General features: G+C 37.1%; 1 protein-coding gene across 6 annotated transcripts in view; it reads right to left on the minus strand.

Annotated features, from left to right (window-relative positions):
• Positions 1–20784, minus strand: part of NBEA (neurobeachin) — a 546841-nt gene that overhangs the window by 62212 nt on the left and 463845 nt on the right. For all 6 annotated transcript variants that reach the window (XM_060191623.1, XM_060191622.1, XM_060191624.1 and 3 more), the window contains 2 exons: positions 14012–14131; positions 2063–2215 (listed from right to left, as the gene is read on the minus strand). In XM_060191623.1, coding sequence (XP_060047606.1) covers positions 2063–2215; positions 14012–14131 — 273 coding nt within the window. The remainder of the gene's footprint in view (positions 1–2062; positions 2216–14011; positions 14132–20784) is intronic.

Consider the following 20784-nt stretch of genomic DNA (forward strand, 5'->3'; position numbering starts at 1 on the left):
TGTGTGTCTGTCTATTTGGATTTATTTGGTTTGGAATGATTTGAACTTCCTGGATCTGGACCTGGGTTTTGGTCAGTACAATGGAATTTCTTTTTCACTTACTAAATATAGTGACTTATAGCTTATAAAATGTGACTATTCTTATGGTACTCTTGATATATTTATTATTTTTTTATTTTTATGGTAGAGAAGGTTAATGGTTTACAGTATAGTCTTTTAAAAAATATATCTTTATTGGGGGATTAATAGTTTAAAGTCGACAGTAAAATACAATATTTTGTACATCCATAACATTTCCACATAACCATACAACCCCCACTAGGTCCTCCTCTGCCATCATGTTCCAGGACCTGAACCCTCCCCCCCCACCCCAGAGTCTTTTATTTTGGTGCAATACACCAACTTGTCACAGTTCTGCTTAGAGTCTTCCCTTCTGTTCTTGTTTTTCAACTTCTGTCTGACAGTGAGAGCATCTCATATTCATCCTTTTGTTTCTGACTTATCTCACTTTACATGTTTATCTCTGAGCTCCATCCAAGATGGGGTAAAGAAGGTGAATTCACCATGAACTATAGATAGTATAGTCTTTAACACATAGGCACCGTTCATCCCCCAGGACTGGAGTCTAGGAGACACATCAGGACCCCAATGTCCCTTCATCCTGTCCCTTTCTTTCCTTCCCCAGAGTCCTGTGTTTTGGTGCAGTCTGCCACTCCTAGACCAAGTTTCACTTTATGTTTTCCCAGACTGTTCTTTGTTTTTAAGTTCCACCTATAAAAAGGTCATTTTGGTATTGGTCTTTATCTTATTTGCTTGTCCCACTCAACATGACGCCTTCAAGTTCTGATCCTGATATTACAAACTTCCTTAGCCATTCATCTGTCAGGCATTTGGGCTGCTTCCATGTGTGGGCTACTATAAACTGTGCTGCTATGAACACTGGTGTGCACAGGTCTTTTTGGATACATGGATACATGTTTTTGTTTCCCCTGGGTAAATCTTTAGGAGAGGGATTGTTATATATTTTCCAGGTGAAGTTTCAATTTAATTGAAACAACTCAAGAGTTAACTTTTTATTTTGAAATTGCTAGTTATCTCAGAACCATTTAAATAAAATTATTTTTCTGCTGATTCAAAATGTGACCTTTACCAGAACAGCATTCCTTATGATTTATGTGTTTGAAGCTTCTAATTTTGTTCCATTTATTATATTTTATGCAATTTCCTCTTTATGTTAATACTACAACTCTTCGAACAAAAAGTAAAATCATTTTTAAAATAAAAAAAGAGAGTATGAGGCAGTGTATCTTTTAGGACTCACAGTTCTTACTTCAGTTCAACTCTAAACAACTGTATGTACTCTAGTTTAGAATGTAAACTAATGACATTTCCTCCATTTGTAGAATTGAAAGCTAGTTCTCCACTCACATTTTCTGGGCCATCGGAGCTGGGACTCCCTTAGACCTAACCAGAGTTTTACTGGCTAGAAAGGAGAACTTAATAGAGTCAGAGTTCGAGGACCAAAAAAAAGTGGAAATAGAGATCTGAATTCTTTTTCTTTGGGGGGAGGGGCAGAGGGGATCTGAATTCTTATTAGATAGAGCCTCTCTTAAAGTCAAGTATAGTATATTTTAATTTGTTTAATATGTTTCATAGTTTGTAATCTCCTATATAACAAATATTTGCTAAGTGTAATTGCTCTGTTTAGAATATTTTATGAGTACAAAAACAGCATAGATTTAGCCAGTGGACAAAAAGAAAGAATGGATATTTATTTTAAGCATCTTAGAATATATTAGTCAACAGATGTTCATCTGGTTGTCTTCTCCTTAGGGAACAAATCTAACAGAATTACCACTCCTTTATTAGTCCTCATGAGAAGAAAATGTACTCGGCAATAAAGAATACTGTCAAAGAAACTGTCAAATGTTTTCTCTTTCTTAACATTTTTAACTTGGTGCTTATAGATATTGTATGGCAATCTGATAATAGAATTAAAACAAAACTACCAAATATTTTTATTTCCTTATCACCATTCAAGCAAAAACAAAACTTCTCTTACCATTCTGTTGATCCTTACAAAGTCTTCAGGTTTTTTTGCCCAAGGGGGAAGATCAACATCATTTACCACCACTTCATCTTCCCGGACTCCTAGATTATATCCATTACTGTTGACAAACATCTCTGGCAGATAGTAGAATTCTGGAATCAGTTCCTGTCAGAAATAAAAATGTAATATAATAAACCATTTCAATAATCAGCTAGTTTAACTACTGACTTGTTAGCTAAAACCTGAATTAAGTCAGTTTCTTCAATTAAACCCAACATAGTAATATTTAATTTCATTCTTCATTTTCTTTAACTACTAGTCTAGGAAGAAGACATAAACATTGTTCTGGAACAATCTGCTTGACTATGTTTGACATTTTCGATCTAAGTTTGTCATAAATCAGTTAGAGAAATGTGATAGGAATTAAAACAGTTCAGATTAATAAATAAATGCATAAAGCTATATATTCATGCATATATGCCTATGCTATTCCACATCCTTTCTGAATTTTATTAATAAACTTAGTACTTAAAAGTCACTATCAATATTGGTTAGAAGTTATGAACTATCACTTACTTTTCTATTATAGTGGAAATACTGTCCTATTAAAGTCAATGAAGAAATGATAAACTATGTAATAGTAACTTTAAAATATTTAATGCATGCCACCTGAATGGTGAGCTCTTTTTAAAACTTTTAAAAACATATATACTTGTTGTTATGAGAGGGTAAATTCCTAATAAAATGGTCATTTGTGTATGGTATTAACCAATAAAAGGTAAAGGTAAACTTATGTTTGATACATAATATCTGATATATAGTTTATCTAGAATAAACCTGTTATAGAAATGAACTGACTCTGTGACCCTAATTTTTTTATCTGCTATAACCCAACCCCTCTTTTATAGCAATTGGGGAAAATGAAAAAAAAATTAATTACAGTCATCTTTATGTATACCACAGTATTAAATAAACAAGGTGAAAGTTAAATTACATTATGAAAAGCATACAGATATTAATTTGTATAACATGATTAACACTAATGGCGTTGTACCTGAAATCTGAATCTCCCTGTGTCATCATTAGGGACACAAAGAAAAATTTAAAACACCACTAGACAATAAGATCATCAAATAAATTGGATTTTTAACTTTCCTAGAAAAGCATACACAAAAGCCTTCTCTTTAAGGGTTCTCCTACTAAAGCCAACACTTACCTGTTATAACATAAGTGGGTGTTTATCTTAGTAGTGTTCTATTTGAATTAATTAATTAATTAATTTGAGAGAATGAGAGTGAGGGAACTATAGCATCAATTTGACACATACAAGGTCAGGACTCACACTACAGACCTAATGCTTAAGACTCCAAGGCTTTATCCACCCTGACACCACCCTGCCCTCCCCTCTCCTCCCCTTCTTCCACACCCCTCCCCCCATGAGGAAGTTGATCCTTAGGTATGACAATAATGTGAGACATAATGAAATATAATAATGTTTATTTTCTCAGTATGTACAGATTCATATAAAACTTTTCTGTAGAAGTGGAATTTAATTTTTTCAACAATCATAGCCTGGTAGCCTGCAAGATAGCCTACCTGTGCTAAATGTGCCTTGTCCTGTGCTAAATGCAGGCTGGAGTTTGAACCCCACTCTACTGGGGGAATGGCTCTGTGTTGTGATGTCTTTCCCAACTTTCTGTGACATTCTGTCTCTTTCTCTTTTTCTTTCTATCTGAAATAATTATGCCTGGAGTGGTGAAACCTCAGTGACAACTAATAAATAAATATTATTTAAATACTATTATTTAAATAATATTTATTTAAACGAAGTATAAATCTGACATCCTCCTTCCTTTTATTTCAGAGCTGAGATTTTTAAGCCTAACGATTTCACTTTTTGTGGCCCTTTTCATTCAGAGAGAGAGAGAGAGAGAGAGAGAGAGAGAGAGTGTGAGTGTGTGTGTGTGTGTGTGTGTGTGTGTGTGTGTGGTGGGGGGAAGAGGGGGAGAGAGAGAGAAGAGAAAATAAGAAACAAGTGCTTTTGGGGAAGGGACATAGAAGAACCTCAGGTTTGTAGTATTTAAACACTCTGGACTGATTTTTTTTTTTCTCCAGCTGGAGAGAAACAGAGAGGAGAGAAAGGGGAGAAGAGAGAGAGAGAGAGAGAGAGAGAGAGAGAGAGAGAGAGAGAGAGATACAGTGCTGCTGTCATAGGTAAGAATGGGGAATATCATATATGAAAAACATTACAGGATACTGCTGGAACAACAAAAAGTTCCCTCACTCTTGAACTCTTTGACCAGCCACCAAAATGTGGTCATAAATGATTGTTATCTAATATGCTCATCATGAGATTTTGAAGTTGATAAAATAATGAGATAAGGTTTTAAGAAAATAAATTGAAAAATATGTATTTGTCTGGGAGTCGGGTGGCAGCACAGCAGGTTAAGCGCACGTGGTGCCAAGCACAAGGATGGGCGTTAAGGATCCCGGTTTGAGCCCCTGACTCCCCACCTACACGGGAGTCGCTTCACAGGCGGTGAAGCAGGACTGCAGGTGTCTATCTTTCTCTCCCCCTCTCTGTCTTCCCCTCCTCTCTCCATTTCTCCTGTCCTATCCAACAACAGCGACATCAATAACAATAACAATAATAACTACAACAATAAAACAACAAGGGCAACAAAAGGGAATACATAAATATTTTTTAAAAATTAAGAAAAGAGAAATATGTATTTGTCATGTGGAAGAACTAATAATTGTGAAAGAACTTTGGTAAAGTGTCTCTAAAGAAGGTGACAAAAATTCCTCTAACTTTCTTGCCCTTTTGAAATATATGACTTTGTGCTCATCACAAAGTGAAGCTCATCTTGCTTCTCTGTCAATTTGGCAATATGATTTGCTTTGATCAACAGAAGGCTACAGAGGTAACTTTGTGTGACTTTTTAAGCCTAAGCACTGCAAAGTCCTGTAACTGTCATAAAAAATAAGTAATTAAATAAACTTACAATGGAAAAAAAATGGTGATCTTTCTGGAAAGGCTGTCTTAAACAGAACCAGCCAGCCAGTCCACACCGTGTCAGTCATCTTTGGTCAGGGACCAAATATTTGAGTGATGTAATCCTGAACTCACGATACCCAGCTGGACCACCCCAGTTTACCTCATGTGAACCAGAAAGAGGCAGTACCTATACTGTTTACAGAAACCAAGACAATAAATGTTTGTGTGTGTGTGTATTTTAAAGCCACTATGTTTGGGGGTGCTTTGTTACATAGTTATAAATGGTTAGTAGAACTTGATTGACTCTAGTAAAAATAGCCAAAAAGGCTATTTTTTAAAAATATTTTATTTATTTATTAATGAGGAAGGTAGGAGGAGACAGAAAGAACCAGACATCACTCTGGCACATGTGCTGCCGGGGATGGAACTCAAGACCTCCTGCTTGAGAGTCCAAAGGTTTATCACTGCGCCACTTCCCAGACCACAAAGAGGCTATATATATATGTGATATATATAAATAAAAATAGTCAAAGATTTGATCATATAAGTGCTCACGCAAAAACTCAAGGTGGCGTTTTACCCAGAGTAATGGCAGGAAAAACTGAGTCGTCCTCGTGCTAGTTCTGGTTGCCTCCTTTCTGGCTGTATGACCTTGGACTTGGCCTTCAGTGTCTGTAAGCCTCCTTTCCAAAACAGGGCAGGGAAAGACTGACTGGGGGGAGTGAGGAGGGAAGGACAGACAGCATAATGGCTATGCAAACAGACTCTCCAGGACCACCATAAACCAGAGCTGAGCAGTACTCTGGTAAACAAAAAGTCAATTAGTGCATTTCATAACAGGGATAATTAGAGCCATTTCAAAGGACTAAGCTGAGAACTGTATCAAACAATTAATAATAAAAAATAGTGCACTGGGGCAGCATAGACAGTATGATGGTTATGCAAGCAAAGAGACTCTCATGCCTGAGGCTCCAAAGTCCCAAATTCAATCCCCCATACTACCATAAGCCAGATCTGAGCAGAGTGCTAGTATATTAAAAAAAAAAAAAAAAAGGTCTGACTACTATCACATGCAAGTGTGCTCCTGCAGAAATGTTTCAGGTACTAGCTGACCTACTTAAAATAACAAGTCTTCTGCTTACTCTCTTTGATAGTTTTCTGTTAATCAACTTCTCTTTAAGGAAATAGTCCAGGTAGTTTAACATTTCCTAAATGGAAAACAGTGCAGAAAGACACCAAGTATTATCAAACAATGGCATGATGACTATTATAATAGGCATTTTGTGTCTGTAAATGTGATTCCTAGTTTATTTTAACAGCTCTACTAAAGCCCCATGGTACAGTTAATAGTATTATATGTTTTCTGTCAATAAGAAAATACCCTCAAACACAATTTCTAATTTATAAGCTTCTGACAAGTTCAAGCTGCTGCAATATTGTACTTGAAGGTATGTCTTAGAATGATAGAAGACTACTATTAACACTATCATAATTGTATACCTATTGCATCAAATCTGACATTTCAGTTTAATATATTTTGCTGAGAGAGCATGCCATTTTATGGCTTCCTAGTGAAATCAAATCCAACCCAGACGTTTTCACTTTTCTAATATAATTCACTGTGAGGTTTTAAAGCTGTCATCTCATTTCTTCCTTTTCTTTTCTTTCTTCTTTTTTTTTCCCCCCTCAAAGATTGATACCCTGGCATTCGTTAATTCCACAAGAGCTCATAATGGGTCAGTGAGTTAGTGGTGAGCACCTCCATTAACTGTATTAATTTACACTATGCCACCTTAATGACATTTTGTCACAGCTACCTTTTCTGACATCTATATAGCTATTCAAAAGTAATATAACAACTTTTGAAGGCATTAAGGAAAATTAGTGTAAGGACTTCAGTAAGTTGCATTACAAAGACTATGTCAGAGAACAGAAATAAAGGAATAAATAAAAACTAACTGATCTGACTTCACTAAGAAAACTTTGCTCCTAAGAGGTCACTTCCATTTCCCTGCCCAGCTTGTACTCATTACCACAGGAAGAGAATGACATTAACAAAGAGAGACAGAACAAAACCATCTACCTTATTCTAGCTCTCTCTTATATGACTATCTTGGTAGATACTGCATAGGTACCTTTCTACAGACATGGTAATAAATTTTCTTAAAATTACATAAAATGTTTTAGAATGCAGGGATAAAAATTTTTTTATTATCTTATGAGGGATATAATATAAGCATTACAGCTATTGATATGTGTCTGCAAAAACACTCTCTCCCTCAGCCCCTAACCAAGGACCATCACGCATCAGGATCACAACGGCCCCTTTTGCCCCTTTTTGTTCTTCCCCAGGGTAAATAGAGGGTAAATACACTTTACTTAATATACATAAACATGAATTTAGAAATCTTAAAGTACTACCACTAAAATCTACTATTTCTTTAATGAGGACCCCAATATGATACTGTTATAAAAGCAAAGACTGATACTTTCGTACAAAACACACACACACACACACACACACACACACACACACACACACACTTGACATATAACAAAGTTGAATGACTGAGAAATAATATTTGTAATGTAACTTTCAAAGATCTTTTTCCCATCAGTTAAAAAGACTCAACCCAAAGGAAAAATAGCCAGAGGATATGAGTAAGTTTACAGGTTGCCAAATACCTGAAAAATGTTCAACTTCATTCAAAAATACTCCTAATGACTTCATTCGTAACTCCATATGCATGCAAAAGTACAGATAACCCAATTGTTTACTTTCTAGATTAGGAAAATTTACATAGACAATTATAATAGTGATGACAGCTATGCAGGGAAGGAGAAATCTTCACACACTGCTCTAAGGGGTGTGTGAATTCTCATCTTTGGGGATGATGATCTGGCAGCATCATTTGAAATAAAAAAATGATTACAGTCATTGAGGCTCCAGCCCCATAAAGAGGAATTTCCCTTTATATATCTACACAAAGATTGCCAAGATGCCTATGTAAAGGTGCATAGTGCCTATGTTTAGGGTCACAGTCAGAGATAAAGACAAGCTGAATAAATAAATTACTGTGTCAGTGGTCCAGGAGGTGGCACAGTGGATAAAGCAGTGGACTTTCAAGCCTGAGGTCCTGAGTTCAATCCCCGGCAGCACATGTACCAGGGTGGTGTCTGGTTCTTTCTCTCTCTCTTCCTATCTCTCTCATTAATAAATAAATAGAATCTAAAAAAAATAAAAATATATAAATTACTGCATCCACATGCTTTGAGCAACCTTTCAAATGATAGGTCTACATGCATGGAAAGATTTTCAAGATATTTTCTAAAAACATAAAAGGTTTGGGGGTGGTGGAAGGACAGAACTAAAAATGAGAGCAGTCTGAGCAATGCAATATCAAGCTGGGGAAATGAGTTCCTTATGAGCCAACTATGTCTCTGGTAGAGATGGGGGCAGGGAAACTAGTAATGTCTGTATTCAGTGAGTTTGCAGGGGAATACAACAACAACAACAAAAAATCCTTTCTAAGTTATTGATAGCCACATTGCTCTTTGTCCTCCAAAAAGTGACCAAGGAGACAAAGGAACACAAATAATAAAACATGTTTCAGAAAAGTTTCACAAAAGGAAAGCTGTTGGGAAAATTCCCAGCACTTTTAGAAGTAAAGTTTGGTTTCAATAGAGATATTTGGCACACAAAAGCATCAGTGAGGTGCTCAGGACAGAAAACTAGGTCTAAAACTGTACCTACATTTACAAATTAGAATGATTACTGTTATTCTAATTTGTGTTAGTGTCTACTTGAATTAAGTTGAATTTTGAGATGGTGTCAAATAAGAGTCAACAGACATGCTCACTTAAAATAGTTTGATGCAACTTGTATAAACATCTGTGTACAGACATAAATGGCGATATATAATTGAAAACCTTAAAAATGATAAAAAATACATTTAATTTATGTGAGAAATATTTATTGATTGCTTTTTCTTTTTCCTTTTTTTTTTTTTTTTAACATACTGGGGGATTAGTGCATTACAGTACTCTTGTTGACACATGGATACAAACTCTCATCTCCCTGTGATAGTTTTCTGCAAAACTCTCGTGTCCCATACTTTGGTGCAATACAACAAACCCAGTAAAAGTTTTCCTTTGTGTTTTCCTTTCTCTGTTCTTGTTTTTTAAAGTCCATCTATGAATGGTATCATCTAGTACTTATTTTACTTTTACTTAACATGATTCTTTCAAGCTGAGTCCAAGATGAGGCAAAGAAGATGATGTGTTTTTCTTTTCTTTCTTTTTTTTTTTTTTTTTGTTTTGTTTTGTTTTTACCAGAGCACTGCTCAGCTCTGGTTTATGGTGGTGTGGGCTATGAAACTGGGACTTTGAAGCCTCAGACATATGACAGCCTCTTTGCATAACTCTTATCCTATCTACCTCAGGACTGTGCAACTTTATCATTTTAAAAGATGAGTAGTATCCATTGTGTATATTTATTACAACTTTCTTAGTCGCTCATCTATCCTTGGGGATCTGGGTTGCTTCCAAATTTGGGCTAATCCAAATTGTACTGCTATGAAATCTGTGTACATAACTCTTCTTTGTATGTGTGTATCTGTTTCCTTAGGATATATCCCTAAGAAAGGAATTGTCAGTCATAGGTTAGGTTCATTATTAGATTTCTCAGAAGTTTTCAGACTGTTTTCCAAAGTTGTTGCACCAGTTTGCATTGCCACCAGCAGTGTAGAAGGACTCTTTCCCCCCACACGCTTGCCAACATTTGTTCTTTCTAGTGTATGACAGGTATAAAGTGGTATCTCATTGTTGTCTTTATTTACATTTCTCTGATAATCATTGACTTTAAGCATTTTTTTTCATATACTAGTTGGTCTTTGGATCTCTTCTTTGGTAAAAATTCTATTTTTGTCGTCTTTCCATTTTTTTTTTTCTAATAGAGCCATTTTTGTTTGTTGTTGTTGATGATGATGATAATGATGAGTTTGGTGTGATCTTTATATATTTTGGTTATCATTCCCTTGTTTGATGTATGGCATATAAAGATCTCCCACTACATAGTAAATCTCTCTGTTTTGGTGGTGGTTCTTTTTGTTGTACAGAAGCTTTTCAGTTTGATGTAGTCCCATTGGGTTTTGTTTCTGTTTTCCTTGTAGTTGAACTTTAGTTATAAAAGATGTTTTCAAAGTTTACATCACAGCAGTGTAAGTAGCATAATGTTTATGCAAAAGACGTTCATGCCTGAGCCTCTGAAGTCCCTGGTTCAATCTACCACATGACCATAAACCAGAGCTGTATGTAGTGCTCTGGCTTTTAAAAAGAAAGAGTTCTGCTAATGTTTCCCTCTAAATAACTAATAATTTCTGGTCTAACATCCATGTCTTTGGTATGTTTGGAGTTTACTTTTGTGTATGATGCAATGTGGTGGTCCAGTTTCATTCTTACGCATTTTTCAACTTAATTTTCCCAACGTCATTTGCTGAAGAAACTCTCTATTTGAATTTTTTGGCCCTCTTTAAAAAAAAGATAAACATGGCTCCTTTCTTTCTTTATTAATTTATTCATTGATGAGAGGGATAGGAGGAGAGAGAGAAGGAAAGAACCAGACATCACTCTGGTGTATATGCTGCTGGGGATCTCAGGACCACCTGCTTGAGAGCCCAACACTTCATCCACTGCGCACCTCTTAGACCCGTGGGGTGGTCTACTGCTCAGCTATGGCTTACGTAGGGAAGGGAATTGAATCTGAGGCCTGTAGCCTCAGACCTGAGAATGTGTTTGCATAATCATGTTGCTTTCTCCTCCACACTGGTTGTTATTTCTATGTTCTCAGCTCTACTGGTTTCTGTCTATTTTTGTTCCAGTACCAGGTATTTTTTATTGCAGTGGCCCTATAAAATAGTTTGAGGTCTTGAAATGGGATAGCTCCATTCTTGTTCTCTTTTCTCAAGATCATTTTGGCAATCCTAAGTGTTTTCTCATTCAAAAGAAACAATTATGCATTTGTTTTATTCTCTCAAAAGAAATTTGGTGCTACTTTGATGGAGGTTTCAATAATCTGCTCAAGGCAGAATAGTCATATAATGATGTTAATTCTTCCAATTCATGAACATGGCAAATCTTCATTTATATGTATTTTTTTCAATTTCTTTGAATAATGGCTCATAATTTTCAGTATATAAGTCTTTCACTTTCTTTGTGATGTTCATTCTTAGATATCTGACTGATTTTGTTATATATAAATAGAATCAATTTCTAAATTTCTTCTTTTAGCTTAATGTCTACGTAGAGAAATATTACTGATTTTTGCGTATTATTTTTGTGGCCTGTCACTTTACAATATCGCTTAACAATTTCCAGGAGTGACAGTTTGTCACTAGAAGTCCAATGTGCTATCCATTGCACCACAGAGTCACCTAATAGTGCCAGTTTTTATATCTTCTCTTCTAGTATTCCTTTTACTCCATTCTCTTGACTAATTCCAATGGCAAGGACTTCCAAACAACATGTAGAGTAGTATCAGTGGATAGCCCTTCTTGTCCCTGATCTAAGTGATAATACTTGTTCCTTGCCATTGAGTATGATGTTGGCTGCAATTTGCTGTATAGACTCAACTAAACTGTAAAAATTTCCATCTATTCCCATTTTCTTTAATGTTTTGATGATGAAAGGATATTGAATCTTTCCAAAGGTTTTTTTTTTTTCTGCATCTATTGACAAAATCATGTGGTTTTTGGTTTTCCTTTTGTTGATGCACTGGGTCGAATTTACTGATTTATGCATATTGAACCAGCCTTACATCCATAAGATAAATCCCACTTGGTCATGATGTACAATGTTTTTAGTTGAATATGTTTTATAAACACTGATAATTCTAGGAGCCATGGACATGCCCTTTTCTGTTATTATTCAGTGTTAATAAGAAATAGACCCTCTAATTTCACTTATAATGAATAAGTATTTTTATAATATTTTGTTTCTTTTATTTTATTTATTCCATTTTTTTTTGGACAGAGACAGAGAGAAAATAAGACAGTAGGGGGGAGATGAAGAGGGAGAGAGAAACCTACAGTACTTCTTCACCACTTGTGAAGCTTCCTTCTGCAGGTGGCGAGTGGGAACTCAAACCCAGGTCCATGCACATGGTAACAAGTTCCTGGCTCTCTGCTTTCATTTTCCTTAAACCGGGTGACTCTTTGTGTCCCACTGCCTGGATTTTTTTTTAATCCTTTCATGTGGAAAGTTTTTTTCATATGAATTTTTCCTGTATTGTTGTGGTTTCACTGTCAATGTCAGGAGGAAGGAAACAGGTCCCTTCTCTCTATAACTAGTTTGGTCCACTAATTATGTGAACTTTGATGGTGACCAACAAAATATATACATGTGATACAGTTTAACTGAATCCATATTTTTATTTACTGTGTGAAAAGAGTTGAACAGAGTTGTATTCATCAAGTTTCTTACAGTTCAGTAATACTGTAGATGTCATTTAAAATGTTTGCTTTCGATAAGTATAAATACATAAATGGCACTTAGCATTAATACACTGTCTTTCGTTGGATTGAGATCCTAAGTAGGGGAAGTGGGACTGAGTGGTGGCTCACCAGGTTAAGCACACATAGTATGAAGTGCAAGGACCCATGTAAGGATCCTGGTTTGAGCCCCCAGCTCCCTACCTGCAAGGGAGTTGCTTCACAAGTGGTGAAGTGGGTCTTCAAGTGTCTATCATTCTCTCTCGTCCCTATTTCCCTCTCCCCTTTCAATTTCTCTCTGTTCTAAAAAAAAAAAAAATGACCACAGGAGTGCAGGTTCCAAGCCCCCAGTGATAAGCTTGGAGTCAAGAAAAAAAAAAAAAAAAGAAAGAGATCCTAGGTGGAATAATACCATATAATGTATTTGTTAAACACACAGTAGCAGTAATAGAAAAACAATTGCCTTGAAGAAAACGTGATTAAAATAAGGATACACTTACCTATGTAGTAACTTGATCATAAAGTCTTATTTTCAGGCAAAAAGGCCAGGTGGTAGCACACCTGGTTAACACACACATTACAGTGTGCAAGTATCCAGGTCCGAGCCTCTAGTCTTCACGTGCAGTGAGGAAGCTCCACCAGCTGTGGAGAAGGGCTGCCAGTGTCTCTGTCTGTCTATCTATCTCTCCTACCCCTCTTCATTTCTCTCCATCTCTATCCAATAAATTAATTTAATTTAATTTAAAAATAAGGATATTATTTTCAGGTAGATATGAAAAAGTGTATTTTACTGTTTTGTTTTACAAAAATCCATTTTATAAAACAGAAGCCTGAGTAAATAACTGATCTTTGTATTTAACAATAGTTAAATAGTACCAACTGTCAGATTATTCTGTTCTTTGGCTGCCTTGGATAGTGTGTGTGTGTGTGTGTGTGTGTGTGTGTGCGCGTGCGTGCGCGCGCGCGCGCATCTATTTAATCTAATGTGTATTGTTGTACAGCATCCCCAGGCACAGTCAAGTAAAAGCTAAAGCTGTGCAGGGAAGCCTACATTTTAAATGGGTCTTGTCATTAATGCTTTATTAATTGCCCCAGGCTACATAAACCCAAAGCCTGGCAAGCTATAACAATATGACACATTAAGGTCAAATCCAATTCCTGCTGTGTTTTATGGAATGGGCCAAATATTAAGTTAACAGCAGGAGAGGCAATTTATGGGTTTTTCTTCCCACCTCCTGATTATTTAATCTAAATTATATAGGAATTTTTGGAATAATGAAAGCACCATAACCGAATAATAGAAGCAAGAATTTTGCATCATTTTCTGTGATGTCTAAAATTATTTTCTTTAGTTTCCTTTTAGGTTAGATATACAATATAATGTTAAAGTATAATAGGATAAAGATTTAGGATAGCATGTACATATAAAAACTTAAGCATGTTTTCAAATTAAATTAATATTGACAAAGACTATACCTTTACATCGGAAGTATCTCTCTGACTAGTTCTCCAAGACCTTGCAATTGATGAGAAAGTTCGATCTGGATGGTCAAATTTTCCGTCATTTGCATTGAGGAAGAAGGTTGTGAAAGGTTCCTAAAAACAGAAATAAATAACTTAATGTACAGTTAGGTAGTGGAAAAACCACTTTAAGTTACCAAAATATTTGCCCCACGTGAGGGTCTGGGATCTTTTTAGAATTGCAAATCCTAGAAGCAAGGCAATGCAATACCTGGTTTAGCATATACATTGCCATGTACAAGGACCCCTTTGAGCTCCTGTTATCCATCTGCAGAGGGGATGCTTCATAAGCAGTGAAGCAGGTCTGCACATGTCTACCTTTGTTTCTCACTCTCTACTTCCCCTTTCCCTCTCAATTTCTCTCTCTGTCCTCTCTAATAAAATAGAGGGAAAGAAAGAAAAGAAAAGAAGAGAGAAGAGGAGAGGAGAGGAGAGGAGAGGAGAGGAGAGGAGAGGAGAGGAGAGGAGAGGAGAGGAGAGGAGAGGAGAGGAGAGGAGAGGAGAGAAGAGGAGAGGAGAGGAGAGGAGAGGAGAGAGGAAATAATGAAGGCCACTCCGGAGCAGTGGATTCATAGTATGAGCTGGCACCCAGCCACAGCGATAACACTGGCGGCAGAAAAGAAAAGAAATTGCAAATCCTTCTTGAAATCCTTCAATTACTCTTCAGAGTTCTTAGAAAAGTGTTTCTATTACATTGTCTTAGAAAGCTAGAATAATCTAGGACCTACTTAAATCATCTCTCACCATCCACTTGACATTGTAAAGTCTTGCCACACTATTCTTATTCCTTGTTCTTTGTAAGAGAAGTTACTTTGCTTGGTACAAATTTATTCCTGTCCCTCACTTAGTTAAGTCCTTTCTCCCTTTAAGGTTCAGTCAGATTTTCATTTTCTCCTGAAAATTTTCCCTGGATTTCCCAAGTTGTATAGTACGCACAGATAACAACTTCTATTTCCTCAAACACAACACTGAAGTATTTTTATATGGTTTTGTGAGGAAGTGTTGACTTGCCTCTTTTTCCCACTACATGACTAGGTTCCGTAATAATTTTACTAACTTATATACCCAACATTTAGAACAACTTTTAGTACATAAAAGTTGCCCATATATACTTTGAGAAAAGGGGTGAGTGAAATAAAGTAAGCACAGATAAGTCGAGAGTAAGCCCCAGTCTTTCTTGTATTTTGACTATTTCTCTATACGATGGCATCTGTTAATATATATATATATATATATACATTCACATAGAAGAAAAATTTTAATCACAGGGTACTAATGAATTTATTTTAATTAACTGATTAAGAGAGCAAGAGAGTGAAGGGAGCCCCATGGCAATGGAGCACACCCCTAGCACCAGAGCATCTCCATGGGATTCAGGCCTTAACCCAAGCCACAAGCATGACATCTGCATGGCACCCTACCAGACGACATATTTTCATGTGCCATTCTTTTCTTTTTAATTTTTTAAAAAAATTTATTTATTTATTTATGAGAAAGATAAGAGGAGAGAGAGAAAGAACCAGACATCACTCTGGTACATGTGCTGCCAGGGACTGAACCTCATGCTTGAGAATCCAATGCTTTATCCACTGCGCCACCTCCTGGACCATCCATTTTTAAAGAAAAACATTATTACTTACTTACTTAATTAATTAATTCCTTTTTGTTGCCCTTGTTTTATTGTTGTAGTTACTGATGTTGTTGTTGTTGGATAGGACAGAGAGAAATGGAGAGAGGAGGGGAAGACAGATAGACACCTGCAGACCTGCTTCACTGCCTGTGAAGTGACTCCCCTTGCAGATGGGGAGCCCGGCCTCAAACCAGGATCCTTACACCGGTCCTTGTGCTTTGTGCCACCTGTGCTTAACCTACTGTGCTACCACCCCATTTTTTAAAAAATTATTATTGAGAGAGAAGCAGAAATCTGCTCAGCTCTGGCACAGAGTGGTGCCTGTTATTGGTTCTGCAGTCTTTAGGGATTTAGCTCTGCAAACTAATGCTCTGGCAGGCTGAGTTTATCCCTCACCCATCCACTGCACTTAATTTTAATGTTCTTTCTCCTGTAGTTTATATTGGAAATGAGATATTCTTTCTGATGACATAAAAACTATTTTCAAAATAAAATATTAAGAAACTATTGCCTTTACTAAGGACTTTTTACTTAATTATAAGTATAACTAAAATAGCTATCTATTTCCTTTTCTATGGTTCAATTCTCTCTTAAATCTAGCATGAAGGACATGCCAATATTAGACTCAATAATGGTAGGACAGTATATGACATTTTCCTTTTTTTTTCTTTAATATAACCACCCCCCCCTTTTTTTTTTAACCAGAGGACTGATCAGTTCTGGCTTATGGTGGTGAACTTGGGACTTCAGAGCTACCCTGTGCTCTTTCTATTTAATTTCTTATAAGTATGAAATATGCTTTCTCATGAAACATGGACTGGGCACGGTGTACTGCATCAAAGCAAAAGACTCTAGGGTGAGAAGAAGAAGGTGGATAGGAAGAAAATTCTGGGGGCCTATTAAATAATGAAATTGTATGCATATGTTAATGATTGCAGTGTAAAGCTTTAACCCTCTCAATAAAAAAAAACAGGCTTTCTCCCGTAAACACCTCTTTTTGCCATTATCAATTAGGTCTGGTTGTCTGGCAACAGTTAAAATTATCCTTTTTTTCTTCCAGGAATATCACTGGTGCTTGGTGTCTGCACTGTGAATCCACTGTTCCTGCCGCCATTCTTTTGATAAGACTGTGACAAATTGAGAGATGAAGGGAAGACAGAAAGGGGGAGAGAAAGACAGATACCTGCAGACCTGCTTCACCTCTGGTGAAGTGACCCCCTGCAGGTGGAGTGCCCGGACTTGAACTGGGACCCTTGCCCAGGTCCTTGTGATTCGTAACTATGTGTGCTTAACCCTGTGCGCTACTTCCCTGTCTCCTGTTAAAATTACTCATATTCCTTTGAATCTTCCTGAAATTTAGTGAGGCTAAGGTGCCATCAATTTTGCAAGTTTGTATATATTGCTAGTACTTCATGTCCAGTGTTGAATGACAAAAAAATACCATGAAGTAAATGATGTAGAGTGATACAACAATTATTAGGTAAGGTATATTTATGTTGCTATTTGAGACTTTTTTTTTTTCTTTTGCCTCCAAGGTTATTGCTGGGGCTCAGTGCCTGCAATCCACTAAGAATCCACTGCTCCTGGAGGCCATTTTTTTCCATTTTGTTGCCCTTGTTGTTGTTGTCGTTGTTGGATAGGACAGAGAGAAATCGAGAGAGGAGGGGAGACAGAAATGGGGAGAAAAAGACACCTGCAGACCTGCTTTACCACTTGTGAAGCGACCCACCCTGCAGGTGGGGTGCTGGGAGTTCAAACCAGGATTTTTAAGCCAGTCCTTGTGCTTAGCCCATTGTGCTACCACCTGACCACCACTTGAGAATTTAAGCTCATATCTGAGGCAAACAGATGTGACTGAAAATGAAATAAGGGAAAAAACGGAGATTTTTTCCCCAATTAATATGCTTTGTAGATTTTTAAACTCACTATTAAATATCAGGTAGTTAATTTAGTATATTATTTTGTTAAATTAAATTAAGTTAAAGTGAGGATAAAAGTCTAGAATAATGTATGGTAATTCAAGTTGAGTATCACAAGTCCAAGTCTGAACCCTGGTAGAAACTATTAGATCTGTTAGGCACGTTACTAAACTTCAGTAAATGTGTTAAGTAACTGTATCTCAATTCTATCATCTATGGTAATTGGGAATGACAGTACCTTTGGGGTAATTATGAGAATTAAATAAGGTTGAAAGAGGGAGAAATAAAATGGGGAAAAAGTTTAAAGTATCTTACCTGACAAAGAGTCATAAAAATGATTACCGGGGAATGGGTGGTGACGCAGGTCTGCAGGTGTCTATCTTTTTCTTTCCTTTTTAATCTCCCCCGCCCCCTCAATTTCTCTCTGTCCTAGCAAATAAAAAATAAAAGCAAAAAATGGGAGGCAGGCGGTATCACAGCAGGTTAAGGGCACATGGCAAAAAGTGCAAGGATTAGTGGGGGGATCCCAGTTCAAGCCCCTGACGCCCCACCTGCAGGGGAGTCTTTTCACAGGTGGTGAAGCAGGTCTGCAGATGTCTTATCTTTCTCTCCCCCTCTCTGTCTTGCCCATCTCTCTCCATTTCTCTCTGTCCTATCCAACAACAACAACATCAATAACTAAAACAACAATAAAAAATGAGGGCAACGAAAGGGAAAATAAATAAATATTTAAAAAAATTTTTTTTAAAAAAAGGTAAAAAAAATGGCCTTCAGGAGTGATGGGTCGCTGTGCCGGCAGCGAGCCCTAGCAATAACCCTTGTGGGAAAAAAATGTATATACATAAACATGCATATGATTACTACCTTTATGCACTGTGCCAAGTATTGCTGCTATACTCAGCACCAGACTGTGTTTCAATAAACACCCACTGGACTCTTAGTTCCTAAGTCTTTAATTTTTTAAAATGCATTAAAAAACTTGGCCCCCATAGGACCCTGCCCTCAATGTGGATCAACAATGGTAGAGAATGTTCCATCCTGTGAAGGGAGGCTGGATAACATACACTATCCACCACCTGAAGAAGATGGATCCTGAAATTGGGGCAGCTTGGAAGGTTCCTACTCATGACCACAGAATGTGAGCTCAGACCTACAGGGATGCAGAGGTTACATAGACTCCTAAGCTGAAAATGGGGCCCAGATCAGAACAGTGGGGTTTACAGACAACAATATTTATACACCTTTTCCATATCTGGGAGCTACTCTCTTCCCTTATCCAGCTTCCTAGCCCTTTTTTCAGTCATGACATCATCTCTCCAGACAATAACTTGGGTCCACCTGCATATCAGATGTCAGGCTCAGAAAAAACAACAACAAACAAACAAACAAAACTAGTATAGTCATGGGCCTACTAAATAGGCCTACTAGCTATCTACAAAACGGAGACCCCCAAATCTTCATCTGCACTATTCCAGTCTTTAGGTGCATGACTAGTCAACAATTTGTTTGGCTTTATATGTTAACTCTTTTTTTCAGCTACTAGGTTCCAGATGCTAACGTGATGCCAACTGGACTACTCTGGGCAGATGACCTCACCAATGTGTCCTGGAACCCTGCTTCCCCAAAGCCCTGCCCCACTAAGGAAAAAGAGAGTCAGGCTGGGAGTATGGATCGACCTGCCAGTGTCCACGTTCAGCCCAGAAGCAATTACATAAGCCAGACCTTCTACCTTCTGCAACTCATAATGACCCTGGGTCCATACTCCAAGAACGTTAAAGAATAAGAAAGCTATCAGAGGTGGGTCTGGGATACGGAGTTCTGGTGTTGGGAATTGTGTGGGTTGCACCCCTCTTATCCAATGGTTTTGTTTGGAAAAGTTTTTGGAAAAGTCATGATGTACTTTTGCACAGAAAAACGTACAAAAATGTGTCCCCACCCATGACAGCTATTTCATGGATCCATTCTGCCCACTGCAGCAACCACTAGTCACATGTCAGTGCTGAGTACTAGAAATCTGACTAAACTGCTAAAAGTATGAAAGAAACCTCCCCCCCCCCACAAAGTAAAATGTCTCACTGATATTTTTTAAATTTTTAAATGTTGAAATAACATTCTGGATATATTGAGTTAATAACCATATTTATAACTGTAATAACACCAGAAGGGCATGTGTAGGATAAATATGAGTAGAATTTTTGCCATAACCTTGATAAACACAAATTCTACTTCACGGGGATCTAAACTAAGCTTAAGGATAAATGATTTATTTTTTTTAATATTTATTTATTTTCCCTTTTGTTGCCCTTGTTGTAGTTATTATTGTTTTTTTTTTTGTTGTTATTGATGTAGTCGTCGTTGTTAGATAGGACAGAGAGAAATGGAGAGAGGAGGGGAAGACATAGATGGGGAGAGATAAGACACCTGCAGACCTGCCTCACCACTTGTGAAGCGACTCCCCTACACGTGGGATCCTTCCGCAGGTCCTTGCACTTTGCGCCACATGTGCTTAACCGGCTGTGCTACCGCCTGACTCCCAGGATAAATGATTTATGATTTATAAAAACATTTTGATTATCAAGGATAGAAGAGTACTGATAAATCAAGTTATTGATTAGGAATAACGGACTCACACTAAATAATTGTTTTCAGCTAATAACTTTAAAACACTTTGCCTACAGAAAAATCACTATTAACTTTATTTCCCAAAATACTATTACATATATACTGTCATTGGATTTCACACATCCCACTTAATAATATGCTTTCAGAAACACCACCCACACACTGTGTTGACTCCCAGAATAAGTGAAAAAGGTGTCTTGCTCCCTCCATGGCAGTGGCTCACTTTGGCAAAGATTGTACCTGATGAAAGCTGAGATCATATGCATAGCCCCATCAGCTGACTATTTAAAAGATTTCTAAAAATTTCCTTCTTTAGCAGTCTGAGAGTCCCCCTGAAATTTCCATCTGAACAAAATCAAAGAAATAAAATAGACTGTGTGGCTTAAGAAGTGTCATTTAAGGTCAGGAAATGGCACAGCTGGTAGAGTACATACACTGCAGTGCACAAGGACCCAGGTTCAAGCCCTGATTTCCACTTGCAGAATGGAAGTTTCATAAGAGGTGAAGCAATGCTGCATGCGTCTCTTCATGTGTGTCTCTCTCCCTCTTTCTCCTGT

The sequence above is a fragment of the Erinaceus europaeus genome, chromosome 5 (assembly GCF_950295315.1).
Source record: "Erinaceus europaeus chromosome 5, mEriEur2.1, whole genome shotgun sequence".
Classification (NCBI taxonomy): Eukaryota; Metazoa; Chordata; class Mammalia; order Eulipotyphla; family Erinaceidae; genus Erinaceus; species Erinaceus europaeus.